Source organism: Puma concolor, chromosome C1 (genome assembly GCF_028749965.1).
Source record: "Puma concolor isolate L17-30 chromosome C1, mPumCon1.1.hap2, whole genome shotgun sequence".
Classification (NCBI taxonomy): Eukaryota; Metazoa; Chordata; class Mammalia; order Carnivora; family Felidae; genus Puma; species Puma concolor.
Genome location: NC_141674.1, coordinates 162,161,527 through 162,181,611, shown reverse-complemented (window position 1 = coordinate 162,181,611; position 20,085 = coordinate 162,161,527). Strand labels below are relative to the sequence as shown.

Here is a 20,085-nt window from a genome sequence, read left to right as displayed (position 1 = left end):
CAATGAAGGTCGAGACAACAAAGATTTCTTATAGTCCGGGACCTCTTTATGACAAACTTCCCTGAGAGCTGGCACAGTCAGACAAGAACTATGAGGGACTCTGTTTTTAAACAGCTGTGTCAAAACACAGGGAATCACGTGTTTTCCCTACTTTGAACAGAATAGGATGACTTACCAAGCCAAAACTTCACCCCAATTTTTGTTTAATTTCCTAAGTTTGAGTCCACAGCCTATTCAGCTATCCCCCAGATGTACACTGGTACGTACATCCTTCAGAGCTTATGCCAAGCTCTCAGGACATACAAGATGAAAGGAAAACCTCATCTAATTTTTCTTATGTGCACATTTAACAGCTTTAGCTAAGCCACAGGTCTCTTGGAGCCCAACATATTAGGAGGGATGTGCCATGGAGTTAGAGATTGTGTGGTGTTTTACAGTGTACCATGTTGCATGGAAGTTTGCTTGAAGTTGACAGGTGACCTAGTCTCCGTCTAACCCATTCTGTGAGTTGATGGATACGATATGACCAAACATATCCTAACACAGGAGTCTTTGAGTTAGGTGGCAGGCACTCTAACAGCTTTTGAGTGTGCAACCCATACCCAACTATTTTGTGGCTTTGGTTTCCAAGATGTCCCTTAGCAACACCCTTTTCCTCATGTGTATGTACATTAACAGCAAAGTTTATCTAAACAGATGCCAGTCTGGTAAGAACCATGAACTCAACAATCTGTGAGGCCAGGTTGAACAGCAGACTTATAATAGGGACTATGCCTGCATTCTTGCCCTATGGTTTTTCCTTTTAATGACAAACAACATAACAGACAAAGATGAGAACAAAGACCATCTCTGGGAGGAAATGGATTAATCAAACCAAGAGTACTCTACCAAATTTAGCAAGAGTTGCTAAGTCCAAGGAACTAGTTTTCACAAATATTTTCTCCTGCTAATCTAATTTAGAAAGAGGGGCGCCTGGTGGCTCAGTTGGCTCAGTTGGTGGAGTGTCCCAACTTTGGCTTAGGTCATGATCTCACAGTTCGTGGGTTTGAGCCCTGCATTGGGCTCTGTGCTGACAGTTCACAACCTGGAGCCTACTTGCATTCTGTGTCTCCCTCTCTCTCTCTGTCCTTCCCCTGCTTGCTCTCCCTCACTTTTTCTCAAAGATGAATAAAATTTAAAAAAAGAAAAAAACTTAAAAAAAAATAAATTTAGAAAGAGAAATCTTGTTCCATTGGACCCTGCAGACAGAAATTCTGGGAGGCTGACATAGTAAGAAAACTTACCTTCTGCTGTATGTATGTCAAATGCCCAAGAATATCAGTTGAAGCAGTACTGGGGCAAGCTTCCACAAAGTTGTCCACAAAGTTAAAGTATCCTGCTGACTTTGCTAGCTGTTGGGGAGGAAGAAATTTTACTGTGCCCTTCAAGGTTCTTCTAACTGAACTAAGAACTAAATAGGCGTGAGACAGAGCTGAAAATGAAATTTAATTTTATATGTACAGAGAATCCACATAGACATGAGATTCCAAAGTCAGGCAAAATGAAGTATATATCTCATCCTGAACTAAGGAGAATGGTAAGGGTCTGGGACTTCAAAGGGAAGGAATACCATTCACAGGAGGATTAAAAGGAGTAAATGTTTGGTAAACAAATGTTTTCTGGGCCATTCAGAAACAATGGGACATAGAGAGGACCTTGACCAGATAGTCCATGCCAAAGTGGTCCATCTTGGGAAGGTCTGACATTGGCCCTTAGAGAGATAACTCGCTGTCTCTAATGAAAATGATAATTGGAATTATTGAGATCATCTAGGGAAGGTATGAAGCCAGAGACAATTCTCCAATGCAACAGCGTTTAAGTGATGATCACTAGTAGAAACTAAAGGAAGAGTGCTTTCAAAAATGAGGGAGCATTCAACACTGTTAGATATTCCTCAGCAGTCAGGTAAGATGAGAACTGAGAAGTATGCTTTAGACTTAACCAAAATGTTGATGGCTTTGGAATGAGTTGTTTTATGAGAATAGGAGTGGGGAAGTAAAGATAACTGTAAATAAATACAGTCATTGGGAAGTACCATGGAGTTGAATTGGTTTATTCATGTATTTTACAAAGGGAAGGTTTTTGAGTATGTCTAAATGCTGGAGCTGAGGGACCAGTGAGTCAAACTGTATATAAAGAGGGAGAAGTTAAGTACCTGAATAGAGTCCTAGAGGACTGGAGGTTTGCCTGAGGAACCTGTCTCTGATTGGGATGCATTACAGTGTGTTTGAGAAATGTGTGGAATTGATGTGGGCAGACATAGGTTGGAATCAAGGCATCTCCACTTTCTAACTCTGTAACCTTGGCTGAGCTGCTCATTGTCTTCAGTGATTATGGCTGTTTCTCTTATTCAGCACTCTTTATGCTACAGGCACTAACTAATGAAATCATTTTGTGGGTTTTTTTTGTGTGTGGGATTTTTGTTTTGTTTTGTTTTTACATTGGAGAATGCTAAGGCTATATAGCCTAGTGGAGAGAACATGTTTGTTAAAGCAACTTAGACCACTGCCCAAATCTAAGCAGGAAATTGAGAAAATCCTTCTATGATAATTTACTTTTTGTGTGTGTGTGTGAAGCAGGAGACAGAATACAGCTGAAGCTAACGGGAAAGTGGGAGAAGCCCACTGTATAAACCATGTAAAGAAAGGAAATTCAGAATAACCAAATATTTATCTATTTTAGATAATCCTGTCAGTGATGTCATGGAGTTGACAGGTTTTACTTTGTATTAGGCAGGACTCTTGGAGACTCCGGTACGGAAAAGCCAACTCAAACTTCCTTAAATTAAAAAGAGACTATTTTGTCTCAAGTCACTGAAAAATCCTCAGGTGGAACCAGAGCGTCAGAGTGTATCCTGCCCTCCTTCTTCTCCCCTGTCTTCCTCCCCATATTTCATCTCTGTTTTCTTTGGTGTTGGCTTCACAAGACTGACTGTATCCTTGTAATGACAGAGATGGACAAAGTAGCACCAGCCTGCAGTAGTCCTAGATTGGCAAAATCTCCCTAATGAGCACCTCTCTCCTTAATTGCTCTAGAGAAGCACCAAGATTGACTCTGATTGGCCAAGCATGGGGCATGTTTCCACTCCTAGAAATTGGGAATAGGTTTGGTGATGTACACCCACACACACATACACACACACACACACACACACGCACGCACACACATACACACACATGCACACACACACATACACACACACACACACACACACACACACACACACAATCTCTCCCACTGATTTAGGAACGGGAAGGATCCCCAAAGAACACAGCAGATCCTTTCACTCAAAGAAAGGATGCTGGGCAGGGGAAAACAACACACACTGATTATCTGTTTCCATGTTCTGCAGACTGGAAACATGTTTTCTTATAGTGTACTTGTACTTACAAATTTCTTACTGAATATTTCTTCATTATTGCTAGAATTCCTTACTGGGATATAATGAACACATTCAGTCCATGAAATGTGACATTCTGAAATTTAAAGAATAATGATTAGTCACATTTTTCTCTTTTTTATTCCTCTTATTTGGTGATATTTCTTTTCTAAGTCAGGTAATGCATGTATACATTTCCACCTTCTCTTAGAGGAGATTTAGAAAAAAGAAATACGATTCACCTGAACATGAGTTTATTGGACATAAATCTTAGAAAATCAAGTTGATCTTAAAAGCAGTAAAAGTATTCTGAATCTGGCAAGTAGCTGGAAAAAGGCAGCCACATCCTTAGTACCTATGTTCTCTTTCAGTTTCTTAGCTCTTTAGCATTTTCTTTGGGTGAGTGGCCATATTAGTCAGAGTTCAGTGAATAAAACAGAAGTCACTCTAGCTATTATTGGCATGAAGAGATTTAATTCAGGAAATTACATGTATACAGAATAGACTAAGGTGAGTTCTAGGCTGGGCCTCTGAGGATAATTTCGAGAATAATGATCTACCTGAGAAGCTTTGGGGAAGTTGCTGAAAGTTCAGGTGAAGACATATACTTGTAGCTGCAGTCCAAGGCGAGGAAAATGAATGAAGAGACCACCACCAGTTAACCCTGCTCTGATACTCAGAAAGCTAGAAGGCTCCCAACACTGAAATTTTGATCTCCACAGCCATGCTCATTAGTAGAAATACCCACTGTGAGTTTACCTTTCAGATCGCAAATGAAGGTATGTATTCATAGTCTCTAACTCACATGCAAAACCCTAGCTACAAGGGAGTCTGGAAATGTCTACTTAGCTTTTCCAACCAGAAGGGTGGAATAGAGGTTGAACAAGCCAATCCACAGTTAATTATCACAATGGCTGAGGCATTTTCTTTCTTTTTATGTTTTTTGGCAGGAGTAGTTGGATTGTTTGTGGTGGGAATAGGCAGAGGAAAACTGAAGAACAGTTGCTGCTTGAAAAAGGAAATGTCGAATTGCAAAAGCTTAACTCTTGGAGTCATCCTGAGCCTTATTTCAATCTTTCTGTTTCCTTACAGACTTAGAGAAGTCACTATAACCAGACCGATATATCACTGTTTCTGTGGGTCATCGACAAGAACTGGCATATTGTTCCTCATTCAGTTCTAATGGTGTTCATTGTAATGGAATTTTGCTTCTAGCAGGGCATGTATCCTGAAGGCATGGGCCACAAAGGCCAATGTCATTATCCTTTCAATATAGTGAATACTGTGCACTCAGATATAAGAAAGATTAAAATGTGCCCCTAATGCTCTTTATCTATATGTTTGAGGATGTTAGGGGGTTGGAGGTTGTATAGAGGTGAGTAGGATAGAGTCTGTTTCCTAGGGGCCTGGTTATTCCATATGCCATTTTACAGATGAAGAAATTAAGTTATTAGGGGTTAGCAATTTTTTTTTTTTAATTTCAATTTCCAGTATGTCTTCTTTATCCATTCATCTGTTGATGGATACTTGGGCTGCTTCCCTAGTTTGGCTGTTGTAAATAATGTTGACATAAATATAAGGGGTTCATATATCCCCTTGAGTTAGTGTTTTCATATTCTTTGGGTAAACACCCAGTAGTGTGATTACTGGATCATAGAGTAGTTCTATTTTCAACTTTTTGAGGAAACTTCATACTGTACCAGTTGGCTGCACCAGTTTGCATTCCCACCAACAGTGCACGAGGGTTCCTTTTTCTCTACATCCTTGCCAACACCTATTTTTTTCTTGTATTGTTGGTTTTAGCCATTCTGACAGGTGTGAGGTGATACCTCATTGTGGTTTTGATTTGCATTTCCCTGTTGATGGGAGATGTGGAGCATCTTTTCATGTGTCTGTTGGCCACATATATGTCTTCTTTGGAGAAATGTCTGTTCATATCTTCTGCCCATTTTTTTATTTTTTATTTTTAAAAATTTTTTTTTCAACGTTTATTTATTTTTGGGACAGAGAGAGACAGAGCATGAACGGGGGAGGGGCAGAGAGAGAGGGAGACACAGAATCGGAAACAGGCTCCAGGCTCTGAGCCATCAGCCCAGAGCCTGACGCGGGGCTCGAACTCACGGACCGCGAGATCGTGACCTGGCTGAAGTCAGACGCTTAACCGACTGCGCCACCCAGGCGCCCCAGCCCATTTTTTTAAAGTTTATATATCTTGAGAGAGAGCGAGCGAGAGCGCATGCAAGCAAGGGAGGGGCAGAGAGAGAGAGGAAGAGAGGATCCCAGACAGGTTCTGTGCTGTTAGCATAGAGCCCAACACAGGGCTCAATCTCATGAACTGTGAGATCATGACCTGAACCAAAACTAAGAGATGCTTAACCAACTGAGCTACCCAGGGGCCCCTCTTCTGCCTATTTTTAATTGGATTATTTGTTTGGTGTTGGGTTGTATAAGATCTTTATATTTTTTGGATATTAACCCCTTATCAGGCAGGTGTATCATTTGCAGATATCTTCTCCCATTCAGTAGGTTGTCTTTTAGTTTTGTTGGTGGTGTCCTTTTTTGTGCAGGAGCTTTTTACTTTGATGTAGTCCCAAAAGTTTATTTTTGTTTATGTTCTCTTGCTTCAGGAGACCTATTTAGGAAAATGTTGCTATGTCTGATACCAGAAAAATTCCTTCCTGTGTTCTCTTCTAGGATTTTTATGGTTTCAAGTCTCACATTTAAGTCCCTAATCCATTTACTTTATCTTTGTGTATAGTGTAAGAAAGTGTTCCCGTTTCTTTTTTTTTTTTTTTTTTGCATGTAGCTGTTCCAGATTTCGCACCATTTGTTGAAAAGACTGTCTTTTTACCATTACATATTTTTGCCTCCTTTGTTGAAGATTAATTGACCATATAATCATGGGTTTATTTATGGGCTCTTTGTTCTTTTGATCTCTGTGTCTGTTTTTGTGCCAGTACCATACTGTTTGGATTACTACAGCTTTGTAGTATATCTTGAAATCTGGGATTGGGATACCTCCAGTTTTGTTCTTTTTAAAAATTGCTTTGGCTCTTCGGAGTCTTCTGTGGTTCCATACAAACTTTAGGATTGTTTGCTTTAGTTCTATGAAAAATGCTGTTGATGAGCACTGGGTGTTGTATGGAAATCAATTTGACAATAAACTTCATATATTGGACAAAAAAAAATGCTGTTGGTATTCTGATATGGATTGCATTAAATCCATAGACTTCTTTGAGTAGTATAGACACTTGAACAATATCTGTTCTTCCAGTCTATGAGCATGGAGGGTCATTCCATTTCTTTCTGCCATCTTCAATTTCTTTCATCAATATTTTACAGTTTTCAGAGTACAAGTCTTTCACCTCTTTAGTTAAGTTTATTCCTAAGTATTTTATTATTTTTGGTAAATGGGATTGTTTTCTTAATTTCTCTTTCTGTTTCATTATTAGTGTATAGAAATGCAATGGATTTCTGTATATCGATTTTATATACTGTGACTTTACTGAATTCATTTATCAGTTCTAGAAGTTTTTTGGTGGAATCTTTTGAGTTTTCTATATATAGTATCATGTCAGCTTCAAATAATGAACGTTTTACTTATTTCTTACCAATTTGGATGCCTTTTGTTTCTTTTTGTTGTCGGATTGCTGTGGCTAGGACTTCTAGTATTATGTTGAATAAAAGTGGTGAGAGTGGACATCTTTGTCTTGTTCCTGACCTCTCCTGAGAGCATTTCCCCACTGAGTGTGATGTTCACTGTGGTTTTTCATATAACGCTTTTTTTGTGTTTTCATATAACGCCTATTTTATGTTCCCTGCAAAACTACTTTGTTGAGGGTTTTTATCATGAATGGATATTGTACTTTGTCAAATGCTTTTTCTGCATCTATTGAAATGATCCTGTGGTTTTTATCCTTTCTCTTATTGATGTGATGTATCACACTGATTGATTTGCAAATATTGAGCCACCCTTGCATCCTGGGAATAAATTGCACTTCATTATGTTGAATGATTTTTAAATATATTGTTGGATTCAGATTGCGAATTGTTGAGGATTTTTGCATCTATGTTTATCAGAGATACTGGCCTATAGTTCCCTTTTTTGGTGGTGTCTTTGGTTTTGGTATCAGGGTAAATGCTGACTTCATAGAATGATTTTGGAATTTTTCCTTATGGGAATGCTTTGAAAATAATAGGTATTAGCTCTTCTTTAAATGTTATGTAGAATTTGCCTGTGAAGCTGTCTAGTTCTGGACTTTTGTTTGTTGGAAGTTTTTGATTATTGCCTCCATTTCATTGCTGGTAATCAGTCTGTTCAAATTTTCTATCTTCTCCTGCTTCAGTTTTGGTAGGCTACTTGTTTCTAGGAATTTATTCATTTCTTCTAGATTGTCCAGTTTGTTGGCATATAGTTTTTTGTAATTCTCTTAGAATCCTTTGTATTTATTTGGTGTTCGTTGTTATCTGTACTCCTTCATTTGTGATTTTGAGTTCTCTACCCCCTCTCCCCCCGAATCTGCTAGAGGTTTATCAATTTTGTTGACCTTTTCAAAGGACCAGCTCCTGTTGTCATTGATCTGCTGTATTGTTTTTTTAGTTTCTATATCATTTATTTCTGCTCTAATCTTTATTGTTTCCTTATGCTGGTTTTGGGTTTTGTTTGTTCTTCCGGGTTATTTACAGTGATGTGGGTGTTATCTAGTTGTATCTATGGAACAAAATGAGGCTAGGATCCTCCTACTCTGCCTTCTTCCCCAGAGGTCAGGGGTTAGCATATTTGTCCAAGGTCACACAAGTAGGAAGTGGCAGAGAAGTAACTTAGACAAAGACTTATCCCTGAAACCATTGCTACCCAAAGTGTAATCCATGGACCAGCAGGTTTGCAGCACCTGGAGCTTGTTAGAAATGTTGATTCTTAGGTTCTGTTGCAGACTGCCTGAATCAGAACCTTCATCTTCACAAGATCTCTAGGTGATTCTTGGCTTGTTAAAGTATGAGGAGTCTGCTCATAGCCACTCTGCTGATTGAGACTTCCTAACCAGGAGTAGCTTTCTCCGTGAGGCAGGTGCCCTAGAACTTGGGTTCTGTCAGTAATTTGATGAAGCAGAACCTGTCTTCCTAGGGGAAAGTGCTCATTTTTTCGTTTTTGCCTTTAATAAGTCTTTCAGTCTGTACATTATGACATGTCAGAGGGAGAAATGGGAGTTTTCAAGCTGTTCTTCCAATAGTAAACTCTAATCTTTAATGTTCATGATGTAAGTCAAGCACAAGATGGGCCCTGTGAGCATTTCCTCTTCTGCATAGCAATAAAGGTAATAAGCAACAAAACGGTAGGGCACCCTCCCACTAAAGGAAACCAAAGAATTGATAGTGTGTGTAAAGCACTGAGAAAGCATTTTAAAAAGGAACCTGCTTTTTTTTACATTCTTCCATTTCAGAAAAAAAAAAATCCAAAATCAGTACAAAGCAATTTCAAGATGCCTACACACTGACTTTGTGTGCATGCCCCAACCCCAGCCTGCATTACAGTTACTGTATTAAGGGGTAAGACACAGAAATAAGGTCAGTCTTATTGTACAAAGTAACCTATGTTGATAAGCAGTTCAAATTCAAGACTTCAGTTCACAGTACTTTGTAGTTAAAGGTACTTAAGCTTGTAGGTTGTAGCTATAACACCCACTAGTAAATCATGGGGTATGATAGACATTGAAGAGTGAGACAGAAGGTCAGTGAGAATCAAAAGAAACTATGTCTCCCCATCTGTGAAATGAGGAAGTAAAACTAGATTTCTCTACTTCCTTCCTACTTTATTTAATGTGTTATGATTCTACACAACAAACAAGTGTAATTACAAAAACATTTAACAAGCACTTCCGAATCATCTCATTTACTCTTTACCAGAACCTATGAGAGGGGCATTTGAGGGCGCAGTGGGTTGAGCGTCCGACTCTTGATTTTGGCTCAGGTCATGATCCCAGGGTTGTGGGATTGAGCCCTGCATTGGGCTCCATGCTCAGCGTGGAACATGCTTGAGATTCTTTCTCCCTCTGTCCCTCTCCCCTTGCTCATGCTGTCTCTATATAATTAAAAAATATATATTTTTTAAAGAACCTGTGAGGCTCCTACTATCAGTCCTGTTTTATAGATGAGGAACCTGGGGCACAAACATGTCAGTCACTCACCAGGTTATATTCTAGGAGCAGAAGCCAATTCACACTCAGCAGTGTGGCTCGAGCCTTGCTCTTATACACCCTGACCACTTGCTCCCTCTCTATGGCAAATATGCCTCTGGCTTCTCAGCTTTTGTTGCTGGTGCGGTGGAAGCACCATAAGCAGAAACGAGGCATTTCCCATGAGTGAAGAGCCCTTTCCATAAATATCCAGGCCACCCAGTGACTTCTAAAGCAGTTGTCAACATCAGCTGCACTTTGAGTCATGTGGGGAGCCTTGAACAGCACTGATGCATGGGGTCCCATCCTGAGATTCTAAAAGAGTCTATCCGGCATGTCTAAGCATTGGGATTTTTTAAAATTTTATGTTCCTTAGAAATTCAAATGTGCAGCTCAGGTTGAGAATGACTATTCCAAATTTTCCGGGAATGGGGTTGGTTCTGAAGGCAAGTTCTACCCACATAGGATCAGGTACTCCTCTTATGTCAACCATTGATATCTTAATGCAAGATTTTAAATTCTGTTACTTCTATAAAGTGAGTTCATCCGTGTTTGACAGCACCATCTGTTGTTTTATCTAAACATTTTTCTTTCTTAGAGTCTTTTAAGTATTGCAGTATTTTATTACACTACTGGTAAGAGTTAAAAGAAAGGGAAAGAACACAAATTGATTCCTACTGAAAGCATCCATTACATTATTTTACTCTTTGGGAATAACTTTTTCACAAATTCTGATTATGATTTTTGGTCCATTCTATACAAGATCTGGTAAGTAATATCATTATGTAGACAAAAGGCAGTGGATTTTATATTTAAAAGTATAAATTAGCTATCATGCCATCCAACCACTTTTTTGATTAAGTATTAGTTATCATATGGTAAGTTCCACAAGGACAAGAATCAAGTCTGTGTTACTTCTGTATCTCTATCGCCTTCCATAGACGTTGGCCTGTAGTAGGTACTTTAACAGGTTCTTTATGACTATTGAATGTCAAAATAAATGAATTATAATAGCTTCACATGACGAAGAAACCCAAACTATTGCATACTTCTACCCAAAAATGACCATAAAAGAAAATAAATCATACTTTTGTTAAGATCCTCTCCCATTCTTAGAGGTCAGATAAAAGGTATGGGGAGGACTGTGGTAATGATAGAGAATTTGTGTGTGTGTGTGTGTGATTTTTTTTTAAATCAAGGTATAGTTAACACATGGTGTTAGTTACAGGTATACAACATAGTAGACAAGTCTATACATTATGCTGTGCTCATCACAAGTATAGATGCCATCTGTCACCATAAAATGCTATTACAGTATTAATGACTGTATTACCTGTGCTGTACCTTTCATCCCTGTGACTTACACATTCCATAACTGAAAGCCTCCATCTCCCACTCCCCTTCACCCATTTTCTTGTTTCCTCGCCACACCCCCTTTCCCTCTGGCAACCACCAATTCTCTGTGGTCATCTGTCTCTGCTTTGCTTTGTTTTTTATATTCCACATATAAGTGAAATTATATGGCATCTGTCTTTCTCTGACTTACTTCACTTAGCATAATGTGCTCTAGGTCCACCCATGTTGTCACAAATGGCAAGATCTCATTTTTTTATGACTAATATTCCACAGAACGTAAATACCGCATCTTCTTTATCCATTCGTCTATCAGTGGACACTGAGGTTGCTTCCATATCTTGGCTATTGTAAATAATGCTGCAGTAAACATAGGGGTGTCTGTGTCTTTTTAAATTAGTATTTTTTTCTTTGAGTAAATACCCAGTAATGGAATTACTGAATCATCTGGTATTTCTAATTTGAGGAACCTCCATACTATTTTCCACAGTGGCTGCACCAATTCACATTCCCACCAATAGCACATGAGGGTTCCCTTTTCTCCACATCCCCACCAACACTTACTTGTTTCTTGTGTTTTTGATACTAGCCATTCTGACAGGTGTGATAGGTGTGAGGTGATATCTGATTATGATTTGATTTGGATTTCCCTGATATTTAGTGATGTTAAGCATCTTTTCATGTATCTGTTAGCTACATGTGTCTTGTTTGGAAAGTGTCTATTTAGGTCCTCTACTCATTTTTAATTGGATTATTTCTATTTTTAGTGTCAAGTTGTAGAAGTTCTTTATATATTTTGTATATAATCCCCTTATTGGATGTTTCATTTGCAAATATCTTCTCCCATTCAACAGGTTGCCTTTTCCTTTCGTCGGTTCCTTCATTACGCAAATGCTTTTGATCTTGGCATAGTCCCAATAGTTTATTTTTGCTTTTGTTTCCCTTGCCTGAGAAAACCTGGCCAGAAGAATGTTGCTAACTAAGGCTGATGTCAAAGAGATTACTACGTAGGTTTTCTTCTAGGAGTTATGATTTCATGTCTCCCATTTAGGTCTTTAATCCATTTTGAGTTTTTGTGTATGGTGTAAGAAACTAGTTTTCCCAGCACCATTTATTAAGACTGTCTTTTCCCTATTGCATATTTCTGCTTCCTTTGTCATAAACTGATGTTTGGATTTATTTCTAGGCTCTCTCTTTTGTTTCATCGACATAGGTCTTTTTTTGTGCTTGTACCGTAGTGTTATGATTATTATAGATTCGTAGTATATCTGGGATACATCCCTTTAGCTCTGTTCTTCTTTCTCAAGATTGCTTTGGTTTGCCATCTGTTGTTTTAGGTAAGCTTCCTATAAGAGGTCTCATTTGTATGTGTATCCCCAGAGTCTATTACCATCCTTAGAAGTTTTACTTCCAACTGGAAGAAACAGTTAAACGACATCTATCTCCATTTCACAATGACAGGGTGTTAGCAGAATATTCACTTAAATCGATCTACTGGTTATTGGTGAATTGAATGCTTATCTGCTAAGCTCTGGATAACAAAAGAAGTAATGTCATCCCTATAGTTTGAGACTTTTTTGTGAATGTTCTAGAAGAATGAATAGTAGGAAATTTTATCTGATCTCTGCTAACATGGGTCTGTTGCTGCCCATTTCCATGCAACAGACAGCCTGAGAGATGGCATCAGAAGGGCAGAGACTGATGCCCATGAGCTCCACTGACTTATAAAATTTGCACTTGACTCCTTTACTCCAGGGTCCTCATTAACCATTCCCTGGCTGGTTATATACTTTGTGGCACCTTCTCCACCCTCACACTGTGCTAGACCAGTTTTCTCACTGATTTGTGTTTTATAATTCACTTATTCTTGGAGGATTTAACCATGAATCCTTTCACAACTGTCCCTCTAGATAGGTCTGTTGTTATCGCCTTTGCACACCTGGCCTCAGCCATTGGTACTCAGCACTCAGTGCTCCCCATTTCTAACAGCTGGGTCTTTCAGAGTCAGCAAAACCTTTTTTTTTTTTTTTAAGAGAAAGAAAGAGAAAGAAAACACTTGCCATTTGACCAGAAGCAGGAACTACTAGAAGAACAGAGGCCTACTAGCTTTTTTTTGCGATAGCTACTTTTTTGAAATCATTCTGAAGTTAATTTTCTTCATCTCTTTGAACCTTGCCTTCTCCTTGGTGGTTGAGCCATGACTGGACCCTACCCTTAGGTGTTATAGAATTGCCTGTAATCATTTACTTTATGCTACCCCACCTGATCACAACTTTCATACATTCCTGTTTTCTTAGCCCTCAGGTTGTATTCATGTGGAACCCAGCCACCTATAGCATTTCACTCTTTTCTTCAAAACAAAACAATCTGTTAATCCCAGTCTGTCTTCCCACATTGTCCTTTCATAGGTTAGTGTACTGGAGATCACTTCTCAATAAGATATTTTCATTTAGAGTAGAAGGCTTGGTCTTATCCTTACTCCCCTGGTCTGGACAATTTAAAGCATTCCCACTTACATCTCAATAGTCTCAACTAGTCTCAACCCCAAGGGCATGACCCAGCATGTGGTTGTGGCAAGTAATCTGTAACCAACAACAAAACGTCAGTGTTTGTAAATGATTCCCATTACTCTACAACTGTCATTTCTAGGCATTCCTGTACGATTTTTTAAGAGGGAGAGAAAGGGGTAGAATCCCTGGCGTCCTATAAAGCATTGGCATGATGTCCAGTGCAAGTCATTTATGCCATCACCCTAGCCAGGCCACAGTACTGACACTCTGAGTGATTACACACTGTAGTAATTAATCTGGGCGGATCCTTGGGACTGTGAATAAGAGGTTCACAGCCACTGGTCTGTCATTAAAAACTACCACATTTCTTTGGGTGGTAATACCTGTCTGATCTTCAGAGAACTAAGACTACAATTCACTATATAATACCAAATAGAAAACTATTAATTTACTAGACAGTATATTTTGCATTGGAAAATTATTCAGGCCAGTGCATGCTGTGTTATCTGAGCACTACATAGATGCCTTATTTTTATTTATTAGATTGTGATAAACCAGCTAGAAAAGGTTCATAAAATTGCTTAAATCTAAACAAAATCCTTTGGTGAAGAAAATATTTTCAGACTGGTCAATTCTGCCAGATCAGTCCTTGGTGATCAGTAATGACACATGTCACATCCAAAATACCTTCTAAGAAGAAAGCAACTTTGCCCTAAAACTTTTACTCTTCATTCCATGGTATCATTGCTAAACGACATCTCTCAATTTGTAGGCATCTTGAATAAACCATCTTTAAGATCATTTTCTTTTGACATCAACTGAACAGTAGAGCCCAAAGGAAAAAAAGAAAACCTTCAATCATATAAAATAAAAACCTCAAATACTTCAGTTTGGCTCCATGGAATAAAAAAAACAATTCAGGTTATAATTTTAGAGTTTGTTTCACATATATAATGTGGTGTTACTAAGCAATGAACACTTTCATAAAAAATTTATTTCACACTTTTATACAAATATCCACAGGTATTTTCTAATCATGAAATAATTTTACAGTGCTAGTTAGTATTAAAATGTATCAAATGCAAACAGACCAGTGACTTGACTTGAGATGACATTTTTAACAATAAACACCACTACATTCTTGTTTCATTGTTGTTGAACCACCCTTCCACCTCCTCCCTCCCTTTTATTCATTTTTTTTTATAACAAAGGTCTGTAACACTCAAAATACCAGCTTCTTAGCAACCTAGAAAGACAGTGCATTAGGTTACAAGTTACCTAAGGAAGAAATTGAGATTTCAAACACTGGTATGACCGATTTTAGAGAAATTTTTGTAAACAAAGTATCATTTGTAAAACTGTCTTTGTGAATGAAAATCCCAAAGTACAACAAGAGTATCTTAAGGGCATACGATTTCTGAAAAGAAAAAAAAAAAAAAAAGCTCCACAGCAAAAATGGCACATATAGCTGTACTTTGTTCTTTTGAAAGATTGAGACACTGCTTATACTATATGCAAACAAATTAGCACCTGCTTGCTATTATTCCCCATATAACATTTTGAAATTTTTTTAAATTCAGCTTTACTATCTATTCAATCTCTGTTGAATGTATAAAAATGCCACTTCATTCTTATAATTAAGCCATTTAAAATTGTGGTTAGTGCAGTCCCAAAGTAATTTGGGGGAATACAGATTAGGGGAGGAAACAAAGTTAAAGACAGAACATTGACTCACTGTTTCCAACATTTAAAAACTTAAAAGCCATGATGTTCTGACTTTCGGTATCAGATACTCAGTAGTCTCACGCTGGATCAGTCTGGATCTGCCAGAGGCACCCACCATTTCTTTCAAGTCCTGATTATACAATACTTGCAGTAAGGACTAAACTGCACTGAAGTTCAGCAGACGAACACATTATTTCCAAGGGTTCCTGAAAGTTACAGCACAAAATGCAGGACACATCACACAGGGCTCCAAACTCAGAAATATCCACTGTGTGGTAAGGATTAAACCTCTATGGTTAATTCCTATTTCTTAAACATTTTGGGTCTGGAGGAAGGCGTGTGAGGGCTGTCATGAAGGGAGATGCAGTAGGAACTTTATAAGGAATGTTGTTGTTGTTGTTGTTTTGCAGTAAATCCAAACCATGACAATCCAGGTTCTAATTCTGATGGTTTAATCCAACTGGAAGAGAATCTTTGGCCTGTCAATGATAAAATGGTTTATAAAGAAGAAAAAATAAATACCATATACAAGTAAGTATAACTAGCATTCAAGTCTGTTGCACCTGTGTGTTTTAGTGAAAAGGAAGCATGAAACCTGTATGTTATCTAGTGTGAGTGAGTATTCACACATCTAGGAAATGGGAAAAGATGGCAGGATGGCAACATCACCTATTGCACATTTAAGAATAGCACTTTAAATCGAAATACAACTCCCCCGACGGCATAGTCTTGTGATGAGGGACAGTTAACTTGCGAGTTCTCGAGTCCTATGGGAACAGTGTGTGCAGAGGCAGCGCCAGGTTAGGACCAGTCTGTTAGCGCCGAGACGGGGAGCCCTCTTCAGCTAGGCTAAGCGGGAAGATGTCACGTGAGCGCCACCCGGGGGTCCCTGTCCCGGCACGTGTAAGTCAGCCACACCAAAACAACAAAGGCAACCCGGAAAGTTAAATTAAGGCAGTGAAAGAAAAATCCATTCCAACAGTCTTAAATTTGGCTGTGCAAAACCAGAGCCTCAGGCTACATGACCACGTCCACAGTTGAAACTGCTCAGTTCGTACTGTGTGTAGTCTGTCTGAAGTTAATATTCCAGGGATGGAGCAGCCTTTTAAGTCCGTTTTGATTTGAGTTGGGAGGGGGAGGGTGCAGTTTGGGAACTGTGAAGCTTTTTCTGGCCCCCTTTAAGAGTAGCTTTCATTTTCATTCCACCTTGTGATCCACTGTTTTTTTTCAAGGTTATCATTATATTTTTCATCTTTGATCTCCCGCTCTTCCTTCCGGATCCTCACAGCATGGTATCGGGGAACGCTATCATCGTACCTAGAGCGTTTAAAGAATCCGCACTGACGAAGGGGAAAGAGAAACAGAAACAAACTAAGTATCTCAAGAAAAGCAAATGCACAAAATGGGAATGTCTAAGCTTTCTGTTCAGCTACGCCTACCTTTGGATGAAGGGGAAAAAATAAACATGGTTTCTTTTAAGAAGGAACTAGTAGGTCCAAAAGACATACCAGCAGTGGGGATAAACAGAAGAGAAGACAGCTGTAACATTGGAAGAAAAGTCCGTTTTTCCATTGTGTCTCTACTAACAAGAGTTATGGAAAAATGCTTCCATTTTTTATAATCACGATATTATATGTTAAAGATCTAATTTTCAGGTTAAAAAGATTGGTCTTTAAAAATGATATTCTAATAAAGGCCATAAACCAAAGATTATTCATACCCCTTTCCCACTAACAAAATGGAATCAGATCACAAATATTTTACAAATTACTATTTAAATATGCCAGTGTTCAAATGGGCCAATTTAAGAATCTTCTCTCCTCCAAGGCTCAGCACATATCTCTCATTAGCTACCAGGCAATTTACACTGCCTGGATTTCCTGTTGTGCTTATAAATTAAGCTGTTTCATTAATAAATCATGTAGTAACTGTGTCCTGTAATAAAAGCAATTGTGTACCACAAAGAACTTGAGGACAGTAGCACTACATTGAATTTCCGAGCACCCCTGATTTTTTTGGCAAAGGAAATTTAACACTTAAATTATTAATGAATATATATTTTATTCATTTTTTAAAAAATAATCTAATCGAAAGTAGATTTTTATTGAGAACATATTAGGAAGTTTTTTACTCAAATTGAATTTTTAAAATGAATAAAATATACATTTAATGAAACAGATGTGTTTTCAATTTAAAAATGCAGATAGAGGGAAGATGAGGAAGACAGTTGGAAGGGTCAATTTGTATCACGTAACAGGAATGGAACATTTAGATGTTATAAAAGTGTCACAGGGCAAAGTAAAATTATATCCAGGCATCACTAAATCAATAGGAAAAACTGACCAAGACATTTTGTTCTAAGGCCATTTCTACACTGGACTCCATAATTATTCTGTGCAAAGAGCCAAAATACCTATCAGTTACAAAATGTGGCTCTTCATTTAGACAAAGGAGGAAATCAAGGGTGGTATGTAAAACTGAAATGGAAATGCTGGGGTTCATCATGACAATGCCATGGAAAGGGATTATGGAGTAATTCTATCCTCTCATGCCCAGAGAAATGGAAAAAGGAATTATCACCAATTCCTGTTTCCATGGATCTACACACAAGAGAAGCAAAATACATGAACTTAAAATCAACCAAGAACCAAAGTTGAATAAAATCTCTAGGAACATGAAACAAGATCAAACTCCATTACAACAACATTGAAATAGTAACTGTCCAGAGCATTTTTATATTAGAATTTTGCATAATGAAGGTCACTTTAGTATAGAACCATCTTCTGAAATTGGCCATCATGTCCACCATGTCAACAACAGTCATAGTTTGTTGTAATGGTCTTTGACCTGTAGTATAGATAAGCAGGAAAAGGAAGTTGCATGCTTAGCTAGCATAAAACAATTTCTGAGCAACAATAAAAGCATTCCAAGCCTTCCCCCATCACTTTATAGCAAGATCAAAAAAGACAGTGAGAAAGCCTTCTCTTCAGGAGAAACACAATGTTTCCAACATGCAACAGGTTAATTAGGCAGTCAACACAAGCTTCTATCTGTGGGAAATTCCAAAATGGACAAGAAACCGGTCACGATTTCTTATTCATCTTTGAAATTCCAAGTGGGATGCTAGGTACTGGATTGACAACACATGGCAAACTGGGCTACTGTGGAGGGCTAATGCCTCCTTTTGTGTGTACATAGATTACAATCTTCTTCATTGCTGTGGGTGATGTTTGACAACAACACAGAATAACTCACCTGCAACAAAAGATTCTTTGTACATTTCTAAAAAATAAAAAAACCCTGAGCTTTCAAGTGAAATAGAATAAATCCAAGCAAGGCAAGCCAGTGTGGACATTTGGAAACATCTGTTAATGGGACACACACAGCAAGCTGTTGCTCTTAAAGTTAGCCACCACAACCATAGCACGTCCCACAGCTAGCAATTAAAAAACATTGATCAATTACCAATTACAGAAGTAGATCAATACTATGCATCAGAAGTAAGCCTCTCTTTATCAGATGGCTGAGCATGGATCTCAGCCTTGTGATATGTGGCATCATAATGATCTTTCTTATTTCTCTTGAAGAAACCACACTATAAGGAAGCAAGGTATTTAGTCAGTTTTACAGTTTTGTATATAAGAGCTAAACAAAAGCAAATCTCAGATGTTAACCTGTTTTCTATTTATAGCTTGTTTATTTACAAAGAGACCATGATGGATCAGCCAAAAGTGGACAGCCACCGCACTATGTTACACGGACAGCGACCAAACCAACTCGATTGTCATGGGTCTCTGGTCAGATACTTAGATGACATTACTCAGCTGATTTTTGTATTTGTAACAGAAATCCTGAGGACAAAAATCATTGTAACGATTATGAATATGAACTCTAAAACAGGCAAAAGACTGACTTTTGCGTTTTACTTAGACAAAGGTTAAGGAAGTTCTCTAAAATTTAGCACAAATCCAAATAAAAAAAGATGCTGCATTTTTCTGCCTTTCACAGTAACTTGTATGGAACAAATGCCATCTACCTGAAGCCTTTGGATTTGTGGGTAAATCACAATATAAATTTGAATTTACCATCATGAAAGAATGATTGCTGTCATTTTCCCAAATTCTGAACCACTATGAAACCCTTAAGTGGTAGGAACCTATGTTCTTCAGGTTAAGTCACTCTAAATGAACACAGAAGTGTAATTCCACTTTCTACTATAATTTCCTTCATTCAATGATGGAGAAATTCTTTGGTCTACTTGTTCATAAGGCTATGGAACTGCCCTTTGAAACATAGCTTGGTCAAATAAACCTGCCCTCCTGGAAAACTGTGCTTCCTAGCCTGGCAACTCATGAAAGTAAAAATCTAGGTCTGTTTTGTATAGCATGCTAACTACTAAGTACATGAGAGTATTCAAATTTAAATGAAAAATCCCTCCGTCGCACCAGCCACATTCCAAGTGCTCAGTAGTCACCTGTGTCTCATGACTACACATTGCATAGTGCAGCTGCAGAACACTTCCATTATCACAGGGCGTTTTATGGGCAGCATGGATCTAAACTGTCTGTCCTGGTGTTTACTTCTGACTCTCTTCATTTAATACAGTGAACACACCCAGCCAACTTTCAGTCACACATGCCAGGCAACAGGGTGGGGAGAAGGAATGAGCCAGGAACCCAAAGTCCTGGTCCTGCCTGCAGTTTGGCAACATTCTTAATATCCACAGGCATGAGCATCCTTGTTGGCACAATTAAAGCGACTGGACCAGCCTCAAGGACTTTTTGTCTTTACCTTCCAACAAAACCCTATGTAATATCCTGGAATTTAAAGCAGATATCAGAACTACTCTGGTTGAAGTGGGGATATTTGCACTAACTCCCCTGCCTCACTTCATCTTGGCACCTAT

The 20,085-nt window shown here is 38.4% G+C and overlaps 1 protein-coding gene and 1 long non-coding RNA gene across 3 annotated transcripts in view; one reads left to right on the top strand and one right to left on the bottom strand.

Annotated features, from left to right (window-relative positions):
- Nucleotides 1-14,426: 14,426 nt before the first annotated feature.
- The window catches only part of ITGA6 (integrin subunit alpha 6), a 77,283-nt gene continuing 71,624 nt past the window's right edge, over nt 14,427-20,085 (bottom strand). The window contains exon 25 of one of the 2 annotated variants that reach the window (XM_086718906.1): nt 14,427-16,519. In XM_086718906.1, the coding sequence (XP_086575032.1) occupies nt 16,358-16,519 (162 nt within the window). In that variant the 3' untranslated portion in view covers nt 14,427-16,357. Of the gene's footprint in view, nt 16,520-18,644; nt 18,775-20,085 lie in introns of those variants that run through there. The other variant, XM_086718907.1, reaches the window with a different exon arrangement.
- LOC112872000 (uncharacterized) lies at nt 15,589-17,112 on the top strand. Its single transcript, XR_003224638.2, has 2 exons — nt 15,589-15,710; nt 16,412-17,112. It is a non-coding gene; the product is annotated as an uncharacterized LOC112872000 (long non-coding RNA).